The sequence below is a fragment of the Vipera ursinii genome, assembly GCF_947247035.1.
Source record: "Vipera ursinii genome assembly, chromosome: 9".
Taxonomy (NCBI): domain Eukaryota; kingdom Metazoa; phylum Chordata; class Lepidosauria; order Squamata; family Viperidae; genus Vipera; species Vipera ursinii.
Window position 1 is genome coordinate 23,255,186 of NC_139523.1, and position 19,540 is coordinate 23,274,725.

The 19,540-nt window shown below is 50.7% G+C and overlaps 1 protein-coding gene across 1 annotated transcript; it reads right to left on the bottom strand.

Annotated features, from left to right (window-relative positions):
* Positions 1-358: 358 nt before the first annotated feature.
* GGN (gametogenetin) lies at positions 359-5,258 on the bottom strand (the record flags this gene model as incomplete). The annotated part of the gene is made up of 4 exons (XM_083370091.1): positions 359-491; positions 1,650-1,964; positions 2,802-2,857; positions 2,994-5,258. The coding sequence occupies 4 exons, from the start codon at positions 5,256-5,258 to the stop codon at positions 359-361; spliced, it is 2,769 nt and encodes a 922-aa protein (XP_083226217.1).
* Between the last annotated feature and the right edge of the window lie 14,282 nt (positions 5,259-19,540).

Consider the following 19,540-nt stretch of genomic DNA (forward strand, 5'->3'; position numbering starts at 1 on the left):
CTGACAGTGAGGACAACTAACCAGTGGAACAGCTTGCCACCAGAAGTTGTGGGTGTTTCATCACTGGAGGTTTTTAAGAAGAGACCGGACAGCCATTTGTTTCAAATTATGTAGGGTCTCCTGCTTGAGCAGGGGGTTGGACTAGAAGACCTCCAAGGCCCCTTCCAGCTCTACTCCAATTGAATTCCCCAGCCAGCGAGGTTGCTTAAAGTGCCCTGGACTGCTGGCTGAAGAATGCTGGGAGTCGAAGTCCATCCACAAGTCTTCAAAGTGGCCAAGGTTGGAGAACAAAGGCACAGTCACAGCTCCCTGGTGGTGTACAAGGTTTATTGAGCAGGAAGCTTGGAGCAGTCGTAGCTCAGTCCTCGTTGGCTAAGTGTTGCTGTTTGTAAGAATCCAGGCAGAACTTGGTCCCGGCTACCAAGGAGACAGCTAGCATGGCTGTAGCCACCCAGGGAGGCTCCGTCAGGTGGTTAGCAGAGGGGTTGAGCCTGGAACAAAAGAGTCCAAATCACAAGGGGAAGAACGACAAGCCCACTCGCTTGGCGCCAGCTCGGCCTTCTTCGCAGCGCCCCCTCCAGGGGTGCCCTTGCAAAGAGGCCGTTGCCCGGCCAAGGTATTGGCAAACGAGTCTGGATGTCGTTACAGACCTTGATACAGGTAGTCCTCGGCTTAACAACCATTTGTTCAGCGACCGCTCGGTGTTACAACAGGACTTTAAAAAGTAACCTACGGTCCATTCTAGCAGGCGCAACCATCGCAGCATCCCTAGGTCAGGTGATCAAAATTTGGTACTCCGCAGCCACCACGTACTTAACAAGAGTTGCGGAGTCTTTGGGCCTTCCCACCCGCGGCTTCTGACAGAGGCAATGGGGCAATCCAAAGTTGCTCCACGGCTGCGTGGTTCACTTAACAACAGCAGTTCACGTGACCACCGTGGCCTGAAATTCTGGTCTCGAATGTGGCCATACGTGATGGACCAGCTGTACAGGCCGTTTGTCCCAAGCCTAGGAATGCCGTGTCTTTGTATGCACGTATAACACTATTGATATTAGAACCTGGTGGCGCAGTGGTTAGAATGTAGTATTGCAGGCTAACTGCCCACAGCCAGGAGTTTGATCCCGACCGGCTCAAGGTTGACTCGCCCTTCCATCCTTCCGAGGTGGGTAAAATAAAGACCCAGATTGTTGGAGGCAGAAGGTGCAGATTCTGTAACCGCTTAGAGAGGGCTGTAAAGCACTGTGAAGCCGTATGTAAGTCTAAGCGCTATTCCCCTTCCTTCCTGTTTATGGAGTCCTTCTTCCCTCCCTCCCTCCCTCCCAGTGGTTAGAATGTAGTATTGCAGGCTAACTCTGACCACCGCCAGGAGTTTGGTCCCGACCACCTCAAGGTTGACTCGCCCTTCCATCCTTCCGAGGTGGGTAAAATGAAGACCCAGATCGTTGGGGGCAATACGCTGACTCTGTAAACCACTTAGAGAGGGCTGTAAAGCACAAGGAAGCGGTATATAAGAAGTACTATTGCTGTATATACATAAAGACTATCCCCCCCCTTAAAACCTCTGTATTGGTGCCCATCGCCCGTAGCCAGCATAGAAATGCCCATTTTCCATTTGCACCTGGCCACGGACGGCACCAGTTCCTGCTCACCAGGCCAGAACGTTCTTGGGTAGCTTCCTCTGCTCCTGATGTTTGCAGTAGCATCTCCTGGGACACGAATCGGCAACCCTGAAAGCCGGCCAGTGGTGGACACGGGATCGGTCGGCCTCCGGATCTCGTTCGGCACTAGGCTGGGTGAAGGAGGCATTTGGCTCGAGGCTGGTGGGCTTGTCCAGAGGAAGGGACCGGTCCTGGACATATAATGAGCTACAGGTCAGCTGGTTCTTATACTGACCCAAGTGGCTAACAGAGAAATATATAATATATATAATATAATATATAATATATAAAAGTATAGCTTCAGGTCTGCCGTCTTATTTAAGAAAGTATTCAAACAATTTAACAATTCTTTTTTTAAAACACACACACACAATTGGGTTCACCTCCTGCCTCATCATGCTTTGTTTCACCCTGATGAATGGCAAAGATTCGTTGACTCGAGCGTCGCACAGAGTTCTAAGCCACGATATAGCCTATTGTGGGTAGTCCTCAACTTACGACCATGGTGGAGCGCCAAATGGAGGTTGCTAAGTGAGATGTTGAGTTTTGCCCCATTTTACGACTTTTCTTGCCACACCGGTTAAACTGAATCACGGCCGCTGGTTCCATTTGCAGCACCGCTGGGAATCCGGATTTCCCCCTGGACTTGGGCTTGTCGGAATTTGGCAAAAGGGGACGCCACGAGCCCAGGAGACCCGTCGATGGTCATAAATGGGAGTCCGTTGCCAAGCACCCGAATGTAGATCACGTGATCGTGGGGATGCCGCAACCGTCGTGAGAGTGAGAAATGGTCACGAGTTGCTTTTTCCAGTGCTGTTGTAACTGAATGGTCGCTAAGCGAACTGTTGTAAGTCGAGGACTACCTGTAATTTTATTTTAAAAACACCTGGCTGAAAAAAAGGGGCCGCCTTTGAAGGCTCGTGAACGGTGCCCTGGGCCGCAGCCTTTGGAATCTCTTCGCCTCTAGGTTGATGCTTTTTTTTTCTTTTCCCATTGCTCCTGCTTTTGAGTTGGGTAAGCTGTGGGGATGTGAAATAAATAAATCTCCCTTTTCAGGGTGCAAAGGATGAGATGTCAAAGTGAGGATCCACCCTCCCCGGGGGGGGGGAAGGATGTTAACCAAAACGATGCCTCTGGTCCCACCCTTGCAGCCGTAAGAGGGCCCTGTCCATCCTCCGGGGACCAAGGAAGTCCCAAATCTTTTCGGATTAGAAAAGGGTTTTTTTTCCTAAATATTCTTGATAGAAGGAGAGGTAGATAGGGGGCAATCGGGTAGGGGGGAAACGGGAAAGGAAAGAAAAAAAAGCCACGCATGGCCCAATCCACCGGACTCACCAAAGGCTCTCCGAAATAAAACGGTCTTGCAACCTTTTCGAACGGCGGGAAAGGTGGGAGCCCGTCCAAGCGCAGCTGGGAGTTCATTCCGAAAGGCCGAGGCCACTGCTTCGCGCCTTTGCCTTTCAGCAGCTTCCCTTTCGGCTGCCCTGGAGGCTTGAGCTTCTCCTTCGACTTGGGGGCTGCCGGGTTTTGCTTGCGGGCCTTGGGCCTCGTTTGGGGGGCACCGGCTGGCGCCTTCGGGTCTGCCGCGGGTTCCAGCAAAGCGCAGGCCGGGGCCCAGAGATAGATGGCAGAATTGGGCTGGACCTCCAGGGTCTCCTGGGAAGGAGGCTGACTTGAGCCGACCAACTGCCCTGGGGGTGGATCGTTCCCCAGTGGAGAGACGGCATGCTGGGCGGCGCTGCAGGACAGGCCCTTAACTGGGGACCTCTCCTTGGCCGCCTCTTCCGGACCTTGGGACTTCCTGCAGGATCTCTGGGGACTCCCGTGGATTTCCGCCACCACGGCTTGGTCCAACAAGAGGGCGGTCACTGGTTGGGAGGCTCCCTCGCCTTCTGCCCCTTTGCCCCCGGGGCCGGGCAGGTCAGTGCAGTTGGCCGCACCTTCTTCTCCGGCCCCGAGCACCTCGTCCAGCGTCACGTCGCTCTCGTCGTGCACTAGCCAATCGTATTTGGGGTCGCTGCTCAGGAAGGCCACCACTTGGGACACGGCCGTGCCAAATTTGGAGAGCTTTTTCCCCTGGCCTTTGCGGCGCTGGGGGTACGGAGTCGGGGGCCGGGGCCTCTGCCATTCGGCCCGCTTGGGGTTGCTGGCGGACAGTTCCTCCAAGAAAGTGACCACCTGTTGGGTGGGAGTGGCTGGGCCTGATTCCTTGGGGGTGACCTTTTTGATGTGCTCCAAGAACAGCTGGCGGAGGGGGGACAACTCGTCCGGATTGTTCCTCTCCGGCCCTTTGAAGCAAGGCAGCTTCTTGCCCGCCGTGCTGAGGTGCTGCAAAGCTTTGGGCAAGACGGGCACAGGGCTGGCGGGTGACTTCTTCTGGGGGCACTGCTTCAAGACGTCGGCATAGGAGACGCCGGAGGAAATGGCGCTGGGCTTCTGCTTGATGATGCTGGGGGGCCACTGTCCCGGTTGGATGGTCACTCTGTAGAAGAGGTTCACCCCTTTGTCCAAAAAATCCTGGTAGATGGATTCATAATTGACCACCTCTGGTCCTGGAGCCTCCGTGTTCGCCTCGGTCTTGGTGTGGCTTTCCGGGGCCTGAAGCTTCTCTGGGGGGTTGGTGGAGGGGCTGAGCCACTCCGTGGACAGCTGCCCAATGCCGGCTGGCCCTTGGAAGTCGCCATCGCTCCCAGGGCCACCGTCTGACTGTCTGGTCTTCTCCTTCTGGCCAGCTCCCCACGACGGTGGGACCTTCTTCGCCCCTGATGGAGCAAGGCAGCCAGAAGGAGCCGGCCTGAACATATTCTTCTCATTGAGGGGTCTCCAGCCAGGCCCTCCCAGGTTGTCCTCACCTGTCTTCAGCAGCTCCACGCCAGGTGTCGCTGCCCCCACCGGTTTCTTCGCCAAAGCCGGAGGTTCTGGCTGTTGCTCCTCATTCTCCACACCTTCCTTACCACTCATAATGTGTTGAATCCAACACACCTGAGTTTCCACCACAACCTTAGGTGGGTCTCCTCCTTGGCTCACTTCGGTCACTTTTCCGGGCTGAAGTAGCATTCCTCCCGCGCTCTTGGCCAGCTGGATGTTCTCTGACTTGGCCTTCCCTCTCGTCGGAGCCTTCTTGGCGCTCAGATCTTGGGGGTCAGGGTGGGGGGCTGCTGCCGGAGAGGGCCTGAGCATCATCTTCAGGCCTTTGGGGTCTTCTGGGAGCCCCGGTACGCTGGGAAGGTCAGCCCTGCTCAGAGAAGCCAAGCCCCATTTCTCTGCCCCGAGGTCCTTGTCGCAAAGGCTGGCCTCCTTCAATCCAGCACTGACCGAGTTCTGGGTCCACATAGAAGAGAGCTTGAGTTTTGATGTTTTGGAATGGTTCTTCCCCATCTCTGCCGTTCCGGACTGTCGGTCCCCTCCCCCTGGCTGGCTGCTCAGCGTCTGGCTGACCCCTTTATGTTCAGGGACTGGAGGACCAGGGGGCTGGCTGCCCAAATCATGTTTGCTTCTGCTTAATTCCTGTTCCGATCTGTTCGTGTCCGGGTTCGTTTTCTCCACCCCATCTTTGACCGATTCTGATTCTGGGGTGGCTTCGGATTGAACATTGCCCATTATAGTCAGTCATCCTGCGGAGAAAAGCAGGGAGTGAGAGGCCAGGAGAGAAGGGGACGAGTCGGGGGGGGGGGTTTTGCGGGGCTAGCAGTGCCCAAAATAGCATTTGGGGTGGAATTCCAGGACTCCAGCTAGGAGCAAAATATATGGCACACCAAGAATTCAGTTCAGATGAATTTCAGTGTTTTTTCAGCCTTGGCCGCTTGAAGATGGGTGGACTTCAACTCCCAGAATTCCCCAGCCACCTTTGCTTTGCGGGCTGGGGAATTCTGGGAGTTGAAGTCCACCCATCTTCAAGCTGCCAAGTTGGGAAAGCCTGCTTTAAGACAGGTAAGCCTCGACTTAACAAACAGTTCCTTTAGGGACCATTCAAAGCTACAACTTACGACCGGTGAGAACAATTAACCAGTGGAACAACCTGCCTCCAGAAGTCGTGGGTGCTTCATTCCCCCCCCCGGAGGGCTTTTAAGAAGAGATTAGGCGTTCCATTTGTCCGGAATGGTAGGGTCTTCCTGCTTGAGCGGCGGGTTGGACTAGAAGACCTCCGAGGTCCCTTCCAACTGTTATACCAGGGGTCTTCAAACGCGGCCCTTTTACGACTTGCGGACTTCAACTCCCAGAATTCCTCAGCCAGTCACGCTGGCTGAGGAATTCTGGGAGCTGATGTCCGCAAAGTCGTAAAAGGGCCGAGTTTGAAGACCCGTGTGTGATGCTGTTATTCTGACCCCATTTAGAGATGGAGGACCCTTCTCCACGGTTGGTTAGAGCAGCGTTTTCCAACCTTAGGAACTTGAAGATGCGTGGACTTCAACTCCCAGAATTCCTCAGCCAGGCACGCTGGCTGAGGAATTCTGGGAGCTGATGTCCGCAAGTCGTAAAAGGGCCAGGTTTGAAGACCCCTGTGTTATACTGTTATTCTGACCCCATTTAGAGATGGAGGACCCTTCTCCACGGTTGGTTAGAGCAGCGTTTTCCAACCTTAGGAACTTGAAGATGCGTGGACTTCAACTCCCAGAATTCCCCAGCCAGCATAGCTGGCTGGGGAATTCTGGGAGTTGAAGTCCACGCATCTTCAAGTTCCTAAGGTTGGAAAACGCTGGGTTAGAGCTGTCAGCAGGAGTTACCAGGGCAAAGATGCTAACTCCCACGCCCCCCCCCAAAACACTCACCCCTCTTCGGGTGGGGGAAGGGAGGAAATGTCTGTCCTGCCCCCTGCCCCCAGGAGGGCTGACCCTTCCCTTTCCCCGCCCCTTTCCCCACGGTTGCTCCACCCCTACCCCGGGGGTTTTAGCCCCCCCTCCCTCCTCCCAAATCACGCCCCTCCCCCTCACCGTCTGGCTTTGCGGCTGCTCCCGGACGGAGCTGGGGAAATGGAACGGGGGGGCGGGGCCGCAACGGATATAACGGGCGCCCCGCCCCCTGCCGCCCCCGCCCCACCCCCTCCCCCCCCTCCTCGCGGCGTTCGCGGCGGCCGGGGGCAGAAGCGCCCTGCCCGCGCCTTGCAGCGCTCGCTCCTGCGCCCGGAGCAGGTGGTCGCGGCACCGGGAGCCTCCTGGGTCTGCAGCGGAGAGGAGGAGGAGGAGGAGGAGGAGGAGGAGGAGGAAGAAGAGGAGGAGGAGGAGGAAGAAGAAGAGGAGGAGGAGGAGGAGGAGGAAGAGGAGGAGGAGGAAGAGGAGGAGGAGGAGGAGGAAGAGGAGGAGGAGGAGGAGGAGGAAGAGGAGGAGGAGGAGGAGGAAGAGGAGGAGGAGGAGGAGGAGGAGGAGGAAGAAGAGGAGGAGGAGGAGGAGGAAGAAGAGGAGGAGGAGGAGGAGGAAGAAGAGGAGGAGGAGGAGGAGGAGGAGGAGGAAGAAGAGGAGGAGGAGGAGGAAGAAGAGGAGGAGGAAGAGGAAGAAGAAGGAGGCGGAGGAGGATCGGGCATCCTCGCTTAACTCCATGCTGCGGCACCGCGCACCAGGAGAGGCTTAGAGCCGGCCGGGAAGGTGCGGGCGCCGGGCGCCGGGGGCGCCGCTTGCGGGAGCGCATCCCACAGGTGAGGCGTGCTCGGTCCAGGTCCCTTCGGGTCGCCGGTCCAGCCACGGCGGACTCCGGAGAGGCTTGGCCGCGCGTGATCGGTGCCGCGCGGGGAGCCAAGCGAGGGATGGAGATGCGCCTGGGATCTCTGGAGCCCAAGGGCGGGGGTGGGGTGGGGGGGTGTCAGCCTGGTGGGTCCCGTCCTTGCACCTATGGCCTGGCGTTAGCTTTCCAGCACGGGGGTGCGGGGTGTACGGGAGGGTGGGCGGGTGGGTGTCGGTCCCATCTCCCTGCATTGCTTTCCAGCACGGGGGTCTGGTGTATTTGGGGGGGGGCGGAGCGGTCTCATCTCGGTCACCTCTCTTCGCATTGCTTTCCAGCTGGGGTGCGGTGTGTATGGGAGGAGGGGGGTTAGTTTTCCAATCTCCTTGCGCTGCTTTCCAGCAGGAGGGGGCGGTGGGTCCCAACAGCGTCTGAAGCCGCCCAGAGGCCCCTCTTCCTGTCAGTAGGGGCCCCCACTGAAGGTGGCTTCTTGGCTGCCCTTTACCCTTCCGCTGCTGGATCAGGGGGGGTGGGGGGTCGGCTCCAAAGCACCCCCTCAAGAAAAGCTTGGCCAGGACAGGAGTGGGGGCGGGCAAGCCCTTCCTGGGCTTGGCCAGTTTCTGACTGCGGAGGAGGAATTAGCCGGCTGCCTCCAGACTTTCCGCTGGCATCGCTGGCTCCGGTGGCGAAGCGCATTTAGACGGCATCTTTGGCAACAGACTAAGGGGAAGGAGCTTTTCCCGGCATACCTGGGACCGTCGTGATTTGTCATTGGCTGAGGGAGCTGTACATCTGGCAGAAGGTGTTCTCCCCCCTTCCCACCCCCACCCCGCCTGGTGGGTGAGATCAAGAGAAGGAGATGGATGGGCACCAGGAGGCCCAGCCTCTCGGCCACAGAAGCTCCCTGGGCGGCCCGGCCAGCTCCACAAGGTTGTGGTGTTGGGAAACGTGGCACGAAGCAGCAATTGGTGTATTAGTTTTGCTCCTGTATGCAAAAAAAAAGAAAGAGAGAGGGCTAGATTTTATTTTGTTTAATTGTAATAAAATCTCATCTTCCCCCCCCCCCCCTTCGGTTTACAAGGTTTCATGGCTGGCCTTTAACTCTGTCAGAGTCTGGCAAAGTGTCTCCCTCCGTAAATACAGGCAGTCCTCGGCTTACGACCACAGTGGAGCCCAGGTTAAGCAAGTTAGTGGTTTGGCCCAGTTTATGACCCTTTTTCCCACACTTGTTATTAAGTCGGCCACACGGTTGTTAAGCAAGTCCAGCTTCCCCGTTGACTTGGCTGGTCAGAAGGTGGGAAAAAGGGGATCACGTGACACCCACACCCCCAGGACACTGCAACCGTCATAACTATGAGTCGGTTGCCAAGCATCTGAATTTTGGTCACGTGGGAGTGATGCGACGGTCGTTAAGTGTGAAAAACGATCGTAGGACCCTTTTTTTTCGATTGCCAAGTCACTTTTTTCAGTGCTGCAACTTCAAACAGTAGTCCTTCGTTCATTTAGTGACCGTTCAAAGCTACAACGGCACTGAATAGGGTGACTTGAGGCCCTTCTTCACAGTTACGACCTTTGCAGCATTTCCCAGGGTCAAAATTCATACATTTGGCAACTGGCATGTACTTATGACGGTTGCAGCGTCCCTGAGTCACGTGATCAGCGTTTTGCCACTTTCTGACAAGCCAAAGGTGGGGAAAGGAGAGGGCCAGCCCGCTGTAGAGATGCTGCAGCGGTCGTAAGTGTGGGAAAACAGTCATAAGCCCCTTTTTTCCAGTGCCGTTGTACCTTTGAACGGTCGCTAAATGAACTGTTGTACATCGAGGACCACCACTAGCACCTCTCACTGGCTGTGCTCACAAAATCCGCCACTGTACAGCCCCACACAAGCACATTTTAGCCTAACCCCTTCTGTGGCTGCCCTTGCGGAGGGTGTCAGAGTGCAGGGACAGTGACGGAACATCAGTTTAACCCCGGAGGGCCGGAAGAGGTGAGAAAGAAACTTAAGGTCGCTCTGTCTTGATTCTCCTCGGTATAAGAAGGGAAGCGAGAGAAAGACAAATTCTGTCGGGTTTTCAAGATGCTGTTATTTTGATCTGCCACAATAAAAGCAGAATCCAATTGGCTTGTGGAGTCGTGATTCCTCTCCCAGCCTACCTCTCAAGGCTTTCCGCGCCAAAATTGTGAGAGAGAGAAAAAAGGAAGGATACGATTAAAACTGGCTGGGGATATTTCAGGCGCCGGTTAGGCCCATGTTTCTGAACGATGGTCATTTAAAGATGGGTGGATTCTGGGAGTTGAAGTCCACTCATCTTAAAACGGCAGAGGTTGAGAAACACTGGGTTAGGGGTCATCCACAGGGGGAGTGACAAAGCTGCAAGTGGGGGTGAGTGTGATGCCAGCTCCTCCTGCAGATCTTCCCAGTCGTTCCTGGCAGCGATTCCTGCTAAGGAATTCTGGGAAATGGAGTCCGGACATCTCAAAGCCACCAAGCTTGAGGGGAAAAACTGCGGTAGAGCTCAAACAGATCTCACTTAGAGATCAAATGCATTGCATGAACCATTAGGGTGCGTATCGATGGCCTTTCCTTGGGTCTGTCTTTCGAACTCGGAGCTTTTTCTTCCTGCCACCGAACACATCAGGATGCGACTCTGAGACCTGGACTTCCCCTTGTGATCCCAGCTGCTTTGGAACAGCGGAAGGGGAGCAGGAAAACCAAACATTTATCCCAGAGTGAAGTTAAAAGGCAGGCTGGAAGAAGTGGTAGCCTTGGTCAGGATCACCTTGTGGTGCCAATCCCCTATCCCAACCTTTGGCGAACACAGGGGAGTCCTCCCACCTCTTTCGAAGCGAGACAGATGTTTGCCTCCCTATGACCGGTCCAAAGGTTTGCCACCTATGGCTCAGGTAGAGACGGGAAACCACCCCAGATCAAGTGACCGGCTTGATTGTGTGCAGGTCATCCTCGGCTTATGACCAGAATGGAGCTCAACGTTTCCGTGACTAAGCGAGACCTTTCTTACGCAGGTTTTGCCCCATTGGGTGACCTTTCTCACTAGAGTTGTTAAGTGAATCGTTTAAGCGACTCCGGCTTCCCCAATGGCTTTGCTGGTCAGAAGGTGGCAAAAGAGGATCATGTGACCCCTCTTGTGACCATGGAACCCAGCCTCGGTCGTAAGTGTGAAACGGTTGCCGAGCGTCTGAATTGCGGCCGCGTGACGGTGGGGACCCTTGCAAAGCTTGCAACGGTGAAAAACAGACATATAGTCACATTTTTCAGGGCCGTTGTAAATTTGAACGGTTAGTAAATGAACTGTTGAGGACCGTCTGGGGGATGGAGGGGTGAGTTTTTTTATTAGTCACATTATACGGTGGTTTTTGGTTTTTTTTAAGGGTTGAATCAAGAAAGGCAGGCGCCAGGCAGCTGCCTTTTTCCCTTGTGACAGCCCCTCTTGGGCTTAATATTGGCTTAATATTGGCTTATCCAATTTGCAACCCCTTGCCAAAGCTGGTTTCTCGTGCAACAGGACAAGTGGCCGGGCTTGGACTTGGGAACCAGCATCTAAAAAAAACAAAAAACCAGCCTTCCAGTGGCTGCTCTCCTCCCACCTAAGACACCCGCATTTTCTGCAGCAATTCCCATCTTACACACACACACACAATTTTTTTCCCCAGGGCGTTAGGACCAAGTGGAAACCTTCCCCCCCCCCCCCGTTATCAGGTTTAGATTCTTGTGTTCCCCCCCCCCTCTATTTTCTTCTTTTTTTTTGCAAGCTTTGCCCCTGCACTGCTGGTGTAAGAAACCTGGTCTTTGCACCCCCGTTTTTTGGTTAGTACCTCTGCCAATTAGGGCAGGTGGAGGGACCAGGAGGGGAGGGCCAGGCCCTCTAGGGAGGGGGGAGGGAGATGGGGCTGAGTTGGGGGGAGCAGCTACGAGGCTTAATGTGTGCCTTCCCCCCGGAAAAAAATGGCTGCTACTTTTCCCTCCTCTATATAGTGTGACGACCGACGTCAGCCTATATATATATATCCTATCGATCCGTGTCAGCCTATATAGCCTATCGATCCGTGTCTGTGCGTTCAGGTTGAACGGGTTGGCGGGGCGCGTGTGGGTCTCTTCGGAGGGGGAATATGCCAGCCGGCAGCCTGAGCTGTAACCCTCGCCCATCCTCAGTGAGTTATTTTATCTCGTATCTACGTGGGTGGAGGTTTTATTCCCCCCCACCCACCTACCTACCTACCTCTCTTAATAATTCGCTTTCCTGCTTCTCTAGTTGCATTATTTAGAATGAAGTTGATGCTGGCTTCTCCTCTGAGCCGTGGGAGATTCCCGAAGCTCCATTCATAAATATATATATATATAAAAAATCCGCCTGTTTTAAAAGCCGGGTTTTTTTTTTAACCACCCTCCCCGCGCGCCTCCCTCGGAAGCCTCGTTCTTTGATGTCTGGCTTTTTTTTTCTTTAAGTCCCTCTTTTTTTTAAAAAAAAATTATAATTATAATTGTAACCATCCTCTCGCTGGTGGAACTGGATTTTTTCCCCCTTTCCCTGCTTAAAATGATGTTCCGTCGAGAGGCGACGTCGGTGGCGAGCGAGGGTGGGTTTTTCCTCCCGCCGCCTTTTTTTTTTCTCAATGAGCCTTTCTCTTTGCCTTCGGAAAGATGAAGGTGGGTCTTTTTTTTTATGAATGAAATTCAATCCCACCCAAAAAGAGGGGAGAGAGAGAGAGAGAGAGAGAGAGAGAGGATGGAAGGAAAGAAGGAAGGAAGGAAAAGAGGGTGGGGGTCTGTTTGTGAATCGAAGCCGCTCGAATCTGGATTCATTCATAAAAAACAGCCAGGTTTTTTTATCTGCAATGGCCATTGTGGTGAGCTAATCGCTTTCTCTTTTTTTTTTCCTGGACGGGGTCCAAGGGGGGGTGGGGGGAGGGGGAAGGGGAGGGGGGGAGGGGGGGTTCTTGAGCCCGCCGTGTCATAGTATTTTTTATTATTATTATTATTTTTATTGTTATTATCGCGATCATCTTTTGAAACCCCTGAAGGTTCAAAAGAAAGCAAAGGCTTTTCTCTAAATCTATTTTTTGTTCTCCTATTACAACCTAGGCTTAATATCCATATTCGGCTATTTTATATATGTCTGTGTGTCTCTCTCTGTGTGTGTATGTATATGTGTGTGTGTGTGTGTGTGTGTGTGTGTGTATGTATATATGTATATATATATATATATATATATATATATATATATATATATATATATATATATATATATATATATATATATATATATATATATATATATAAAATCCCCCTCCCCGTTCACCTGTTGTTTATTCAAGAAAACGGGACAAAGAACCTAGCCTAGGTCATGTGACCCTCCATTCACAAAAATCCAGACCAGGGTTTCCATTGAGATGGGTTGATGGAACAGGCAGCTCAGCTTGGCCATAGAGAGACCGTATTTTTTCTGAGCTTGCTCTGTAGTCCCAGCGAGGGAGGAGGAGAAGAGGAGGAAGACGACGGAGGAGGAGGACCACGACAACGACGAAAGGGGGCGAGTGGGTAGGTGGGTTTGCAGATCTCAAGAAGAGACGGTTGACAGCCTTCAGCATCCTTCTCACTTGGAGGGGGGGGGCAGCAGATTTTATTTTATTATTTTTTCTTCCTTCCTTCCTTCCTAAATATTTACATCATCGCAGGCTACAATTCTGCAACAAGGTTTGAAACTGGATATATATTTATAGAGAGAGGGATGCACACATGCATATGTGCAACACTTGCGTATATATATATATATATATATATATATATATATATATATTATAAAACACGCCTAATTTTGCCTATGTTTATGGCCTAATCTTCGTAACCTCTCTTGCATGTTGGGGGGGGGGGGAAATCTCTAGGGCTTGATCTTAAAAGGGAAAGTGTGATGCCGACTTTTCTGTTGGCCACTTTTTCCCCGAAGAGGCTTTCTTTAAGGGGGTAGGGGGTATATGGATGGTACGTGATCAGTGTTATCTTTATTTGAGATATGGTGCCCAGGGCAAAGAAACCTTGAATGAGATTTATGTGCCTTTTCCAGTGGATCCAATCTCAGGAGCTCCAGGGCTGTGTGTACGTTTTCCTGCAGTTGACAATGATGGCTTGTTGTAGATGTCAGTTTGTTGGCTTGTTTGGGTGTGTACGTTGGGGGGGGAGGTTGGACAGGTGGGGATTGAGCTGAGTCTGGTCAGGTCTGGATTCCCGGTGTGTTTTCTCAGCCCTTCGAAATCACGCTGGCCGTTTTATCTGTGCCTGGGGTTATACCTGGCGAAAAGCTTTAAAAGTAAAGAGGCTTGGAGAAAAATGACATGGGAAATTCACTTTTCTTTTCCTTTCCCTTCTTTTTTTTGTTTTTTTTTTTTGCTGTGGCTTGTTGGTTTCACCAAATACACACACACACACACACACACACACACACACACACACATGTATGTTTGTGTGTAGGAATATAAAACCTTGCGAAGAAAAAGAGAAGATCTTTTGCATTAGAAAATGGGGTGGCTTGCTTTAGTCTGGCGTGCATTTTCGTGAAATTGAAAAAGGTTTGTATTTCGGGGAGCCTTCTCTTAATTTTTTTTTTAAAAGGAGGGGAGGGAAGAGATAATTCTTCTCTTTCCCCTCCTCTTCTTTTTCTGACCAGCAAAACGAGGAATACGTGTCTTCACTTTGCTTCTTGATCTTGTAATACATAATGTCGTTTTCCATGGCAACGCGTTGTGATGTCACCTGTATGTTGAAAATACTGTGAGACAGATAGATAAAGATAGATAAAGATAATATTGGGGATTGATATTTCTGGGGTGTTTCCCCCCCCTTGCCCTTTTGAAGGAAACCAGCATATCTCTTTGATTTTTGAGGATGGCCCCCAAATCACCATCCTTGTCCTGGATAATCCGGCACTGCTGCAAATGTTTGTGGGCGTACTGGGGAGTTCGTCCCTTTCGTCTGGCAATGTTAATCCTGGTTTGTTTGTTTCTTAACCCCTCCCCTCTTTTTTCCCCCCTCTTTGCGCCAGGAAAACATGACAAATGTCGAAAAGGCTCAAGGTGGGGTTAGAATTGAGGTGGTGTTTTCCCCTCCCCCCCTCCTCCTCCTCCTCCCCCATTTCAGTTTCACCTTTCCCCAAATTTGGGGTTTGTTTTGCTTTTGTTGGTGGAGTTCCTTAAAGATGGCTTGTCTTCAGCTTGGGATTGCGATGCAATTGTTTCTGTAGGCCGCTTCCTTCCTTCCTTCCTTCCTTCCTTCCTTCCTTCCTTCCTTCCTTCCTCCCTCCCTCCCTCCCTCCCTCCCTCCCTTTTCTCTTTGTCCATCCTCCTTCCTTCTATTCTTATTCCCCTCTTTCTCTTTCTTTCTTTCTTTCTTTCTTTCTTTCTTTCTTTCTTTCTTTCTTTCTTTCTTTCTTTCTTTCTTTCTTCTTGTTTATTTTTCAGGAGAACAGTGCTGTCTTTTTCCAAGCCCGTGAGCTGGAACAAAAACAAAGGTCCTTGGCTATTAAAAACCAGGTTTGGTGGTTAGTGTTGAGCTCGGCCAGTGTCAAGATCTGCGCAGGTGCTCATGCCTTCGAATTCATTTTGGGAAGAGACCAAGGACCGATGGCCATCGCCGATCTTTGGCTTCAAAGCCTCCTAAGCCTTGGGGCTTCCTTGGCTCAAGGGACGTCTTGGCCAAAATTTCATAAACCCCCCCCCCCAAGAAATTCCCGCCCATCTTCACTTGCACTGGAGAAAATCGATGCCGACGTAGCAGTACCACAATGGTCCCACATCTGTTTTGTAACGACAACTCAACCTTAACTCGTCCTTTCGAGCTTCAGCGCTCGATCATTATCTGGTTTAGGGAAATCATTACGAAATATTGAAAAAAATTTTCTTCCAAATTCCTGTTTTTGTTTTTTTTGAAGCAAATTTTTCATCCAAAGTGCTTAGGAAAAGTGGATCGTGGATAACTGAAAACATTCCTCTTTTTTCGGTCTTCCCTGCCCAGGGCGGAAAGCCTTTTTGGAAGAAAGCTGCAGTGGGACGTGCAGGCCTTCTCCCACCCCACCCCACCCACCCCCCAAAAATCAGGAAAACATTTCAAGGAAATTAATGGATTGAATTCCGGAAGTAGATAAACCTCATTGCCTAAGTGGGCGGTGATGATTTCATTTCGGCTGATCTGTGAAATGGGCATAGCAGCGTTTTCCACTGTGACGCCCTGCCAATAATTTTCGAAATTTTGCACCCAGCTGCTCAAATGCATTCACCATTATTCCACTGTGGTCCAGTGGAAATTGTCATCTCAAAGACTCAAAGGCTATCCTTTCAATTTTAAAAGGTCCCTCCTTCCTTCCTTCCTTCCTTCCTTCCTTCCTTCCTTCCTTCCTTCCTTCCTTCTTATAAACAATTTTTGGGCCAGCCCAGCATCGAAAAGTATATGTAGACAATCTTTTCAATTCTAAAAGGTCCCATTCCTTTTCTTTCTCTCTCTCTCTCCTTTCTATCCTTCCTTCCTGCCAACCCTTCTTTCCCTTTTTCCTTCCTTCCTTCCTTCCTTCCTTCCTTCCTTCCTTCCTTCCTTCCTTCCTTCCCTCTCTATACTACACATTTTAAAACCAGCTCAGCATCAAAAAGAGCCGATGGTCAATCTTGCAATTTTTATTTTTTTGTTTAAATGTTCAGGCAAGTCTCATGAACAAAACAGAAGCTTTTCCACCCATGTTCCAGATCTTCCCATCATCCCCATCCAGAATGACTATTGGCTGGATGGGATACAACCGAGCACATCGTTTCTCCATGTTTGCATTGCCCAGAACCTCCATTTCCTGGTTCTCTAAAAAAATCCTGGCTCTTCTAAATCTCTGCCGGGGGCAGGGAGGGTGTCTTCTAGGATATCTGGCTGAAGAATCAAGGACAATCTGTGAGGTCCTTGGTGCTCTCTGAGCTTGGTGGTTTTCTTGCAGACATTTCATTAGCCTAGTAGTTAGCATCTTCACTGCTAGGCGGGAATGGGGCTGGGTCTCTATTGATTAACCCCACTCCATTCTAGCACTGATGATGCTACCTAGTTTGGTAAAGAAATGTCTGCAAGAAAAGCATCAAGCTCAAAGAGCACCAAGGACCCCACAATCCTCTTTCCTTCTCCATTCTGCAAACCCCACAGCCTTCCAGCACTGATGACGTAACCTAGTTGGGTCATGAAACGTCTGCCAGAAAACCACCCAGCTCAGAGAGCACCAAGGACCCCATAATCCTCCTCCTCCCTTTCTCCTTCTCTTCCATTCTGCAAACCCTATTCCCTTCCAGCACTGATGACGTAACCTAGTTGGGTCATGAAACATCTGCCAGAAAACCACCCAGCTCAGAGAGCAGCAAGGACCCCAGAGTTTAACTGTGAGCTACAAATATTCCCTCGTATCGGCAAGGACAGTTTCAAGGTTTGAGCTTCCGAGGAGCGTCAGACCTGCCCATAAGACACGGTTGGGAAATGGACGCATATTTAGAAGCAACCACGAGGTTGCTATCTCATCAAGTTCCATCTTGATTCTCCCAGAAAACAGGAGAGGGAATGGGCCGTAAAGGGTCTGCTTGTAGAGTTCGTCCATCGTTTGATGGGGTGATTTGTAAGAAGCAGCAAGGGAAAAACAGGGTCGGCAAGTCACTTAGAGGCCGTGGATTTCCTGTCTTGGACCTTACTCGCTGCTCGTGGTGACGTTTGGCTTTCTTCTGTGTGGTGAAGAAGGATGAGGCTCTTTGCCAGCCTGCAGCTGTCCCAGGTTTCTGAGATTCAACCAAAGCCTGGAGAAAAAAGGTTTTTATACAATCAGCCGGCAAGGGCCCCACCAGGAGATCCAACGGAAGGACGTAACTCACGGTCCTTTGACTTGTGAGCCGGACATCCTTTTAAACATGTTAGGCGGCGTTTCCCAAGTCAGTCGTAGGAAGGTGAAGGTTGACGGGGGTGGGAGAAAGGGGCTGGGGGCAACCGAGAGGGATGGATGGTGTGCGTGTGTGTGTGTGTGTGTAGAACCTGGCATGCAAAACGAAGTGCACATTGAGGCGCCGTCTGCAAGTCTCTCGTCCTTCCCAGAGGATGGCAGTGTGAGACAGTTGTTAAGTAAGTTTGGCCCCATTTCACCACCTTCCTTACCCCGGTTGTTAAGTGAACCCCTGCCGTTGGTAAGTTAGCGAGACGGTTGTTAAGCAAATTAACGTTGCTCGTCAGAAGGTCGCAAAAGGGGATTATGTGAGGCCCCCCCATCATAAATATAGGCAATTACCAAGCATCTGAACTTTGATCACGGGACCCTGGGACGCTGCAATGGTCGTAAGTGTGAAAAAAAGGTCATTTTTTTCAGTGCCGTTGTAACTTCAAATGGTCACTAAATGAATTGTGAGTCTAGGACTTCCTGTATATTTTTGTGTGTGTGGGGGGGGTGGATTCTCGCCTGGGTCAACACAATCTGTTCTTTGCATGCGGCCCCTTCCCACCTATGTGGCAGCACACTCTCCCCCCCCCACGTCAATCATTTATTTATTCACTTTAATTATTTGTAAAATTTATTGGCTGCTCCTCCTAAAACGGGGCAGGAAAACCGGTGTGTTTTGTCAGAAAGGGGTCCCGTGTTGGGTTTTTTCCCCGAGTCCGTCTTCGTGATCCCAAAGCTCTAGAACCTTGTTTAAGAAATAAAACTGAACAAGGAATAACACCCACTCACACAGACACACCTACAAGCACCTCTCCAGCATCCGAGAGCTGAGGTGCTCAGCCTCTAGCCCAGCGTGCTGACTTTTTGCTTTAGAGGCCATCATTCGGGGTTTAGCTAACCAAAGTTGAACGGCCGCCCTTTCTTGGTGCAACTTTGACGCAGTAGCCGGGGCTGAGAGTAGTTAGTTACCTGTTGTTATCGTTTTTTTTTCCTTTTTTGCCATTTGTTTGCATTTCTTTCATGCTTTGTTTCTCCGGGCCGGTGTGTGTTGGGTGTGCATTGTGGTCTGTGCGTGTCCTTTCCCCTTTGTGCGTTTAATCTGTTTGCCATAAAATGCACGGGGGGGGGGGTTCCCCTCCCACCAATGAACTCAGTTGCTAGTTTTATTCCCCTTTAGTGCCCGGTTTGTTTGCGTGTGCATTTGTGTCTCTGTGCGTGTGTTGTGCCCCCTTAGTGCTCAGAACGCACCTTTTTGTTACATGGGGCTGGTTGGAGAGCAGCCGATGAAAAAAATTGGGGTTGGTAATTGTCAGCATCCGTCCTGGGCAAGAAAATTAAAATGGCTTAATAGGCTTTAATGAGCAAAAAAAAAAAAAATCAGGAGAAAAGAGGCATGACTGGAAACGGAATCGAGCATGTTGACGTCCTTACACAGACCGTCGTAGAAATGTTTAAAATGTTAGCGAAAAGGGGAGAAGCATATAAGAAGAGAGGAATATTGTTAATGTAGCTGCCTGAGGAATCTAAAGGATTTTCACTACGGATTTTATTATTCTGGATATGAACAGGTTGATGCGAGATAAAAAGCGAAGGCTGCTTGGCTAAAACTAAATTTGATTTAATGTTCAGAGAGGTTCTTTTTTTCCCTTTCTTTCGATTTTCCCTACTTTTCCATTCCGGCATGTTGCTTTAATAAGGAATTGTTTTTTTAAAAAAAAATTAATAAATACGTGTCATAGATAAATTTTGAACTGCACAGATAGGAGCTTTTAAAATGACATTTCTTCAGTGGATTTCTTTTATTATTTTGTGTTTTTACTCCAAACCTGGGGTAATGTGCATCTATATTTGATTGAAATAGAAGCGATTAATTAGTGGATAGCTGATCACTGATGGATTTGCTGAGAGCGTTCATTTTCCGTTTGTTTCCTAAATAAGAATAATGATAAACGATTCGAGGTTACGGAGGAGAGGGGGAAGTGTTTGGCTTGTGGACCCCTGCAAGAAATAAACTAGAACTCTTGATGGATGCTGAAAATACTTTTCCCAAATACTGCAGGATGCGTCAAAATCCAGCCCAGCCATTATACCACAAATTTGTCTTCTGTCTTGACCTGTAACTGATTTACAGTTGCCGTTCCAGCCTTTACAAACTTAGTGCCTTCCAGATGTTTGGGCTTCGACTTCCAGAATTCCAGGATGAGGATTTGGAAGGCAAACATCTGGAAAGATTGGGGAAACTGGTGTGGATGTATTCTATCTGGAGAGCGTTCGAGGCGATGG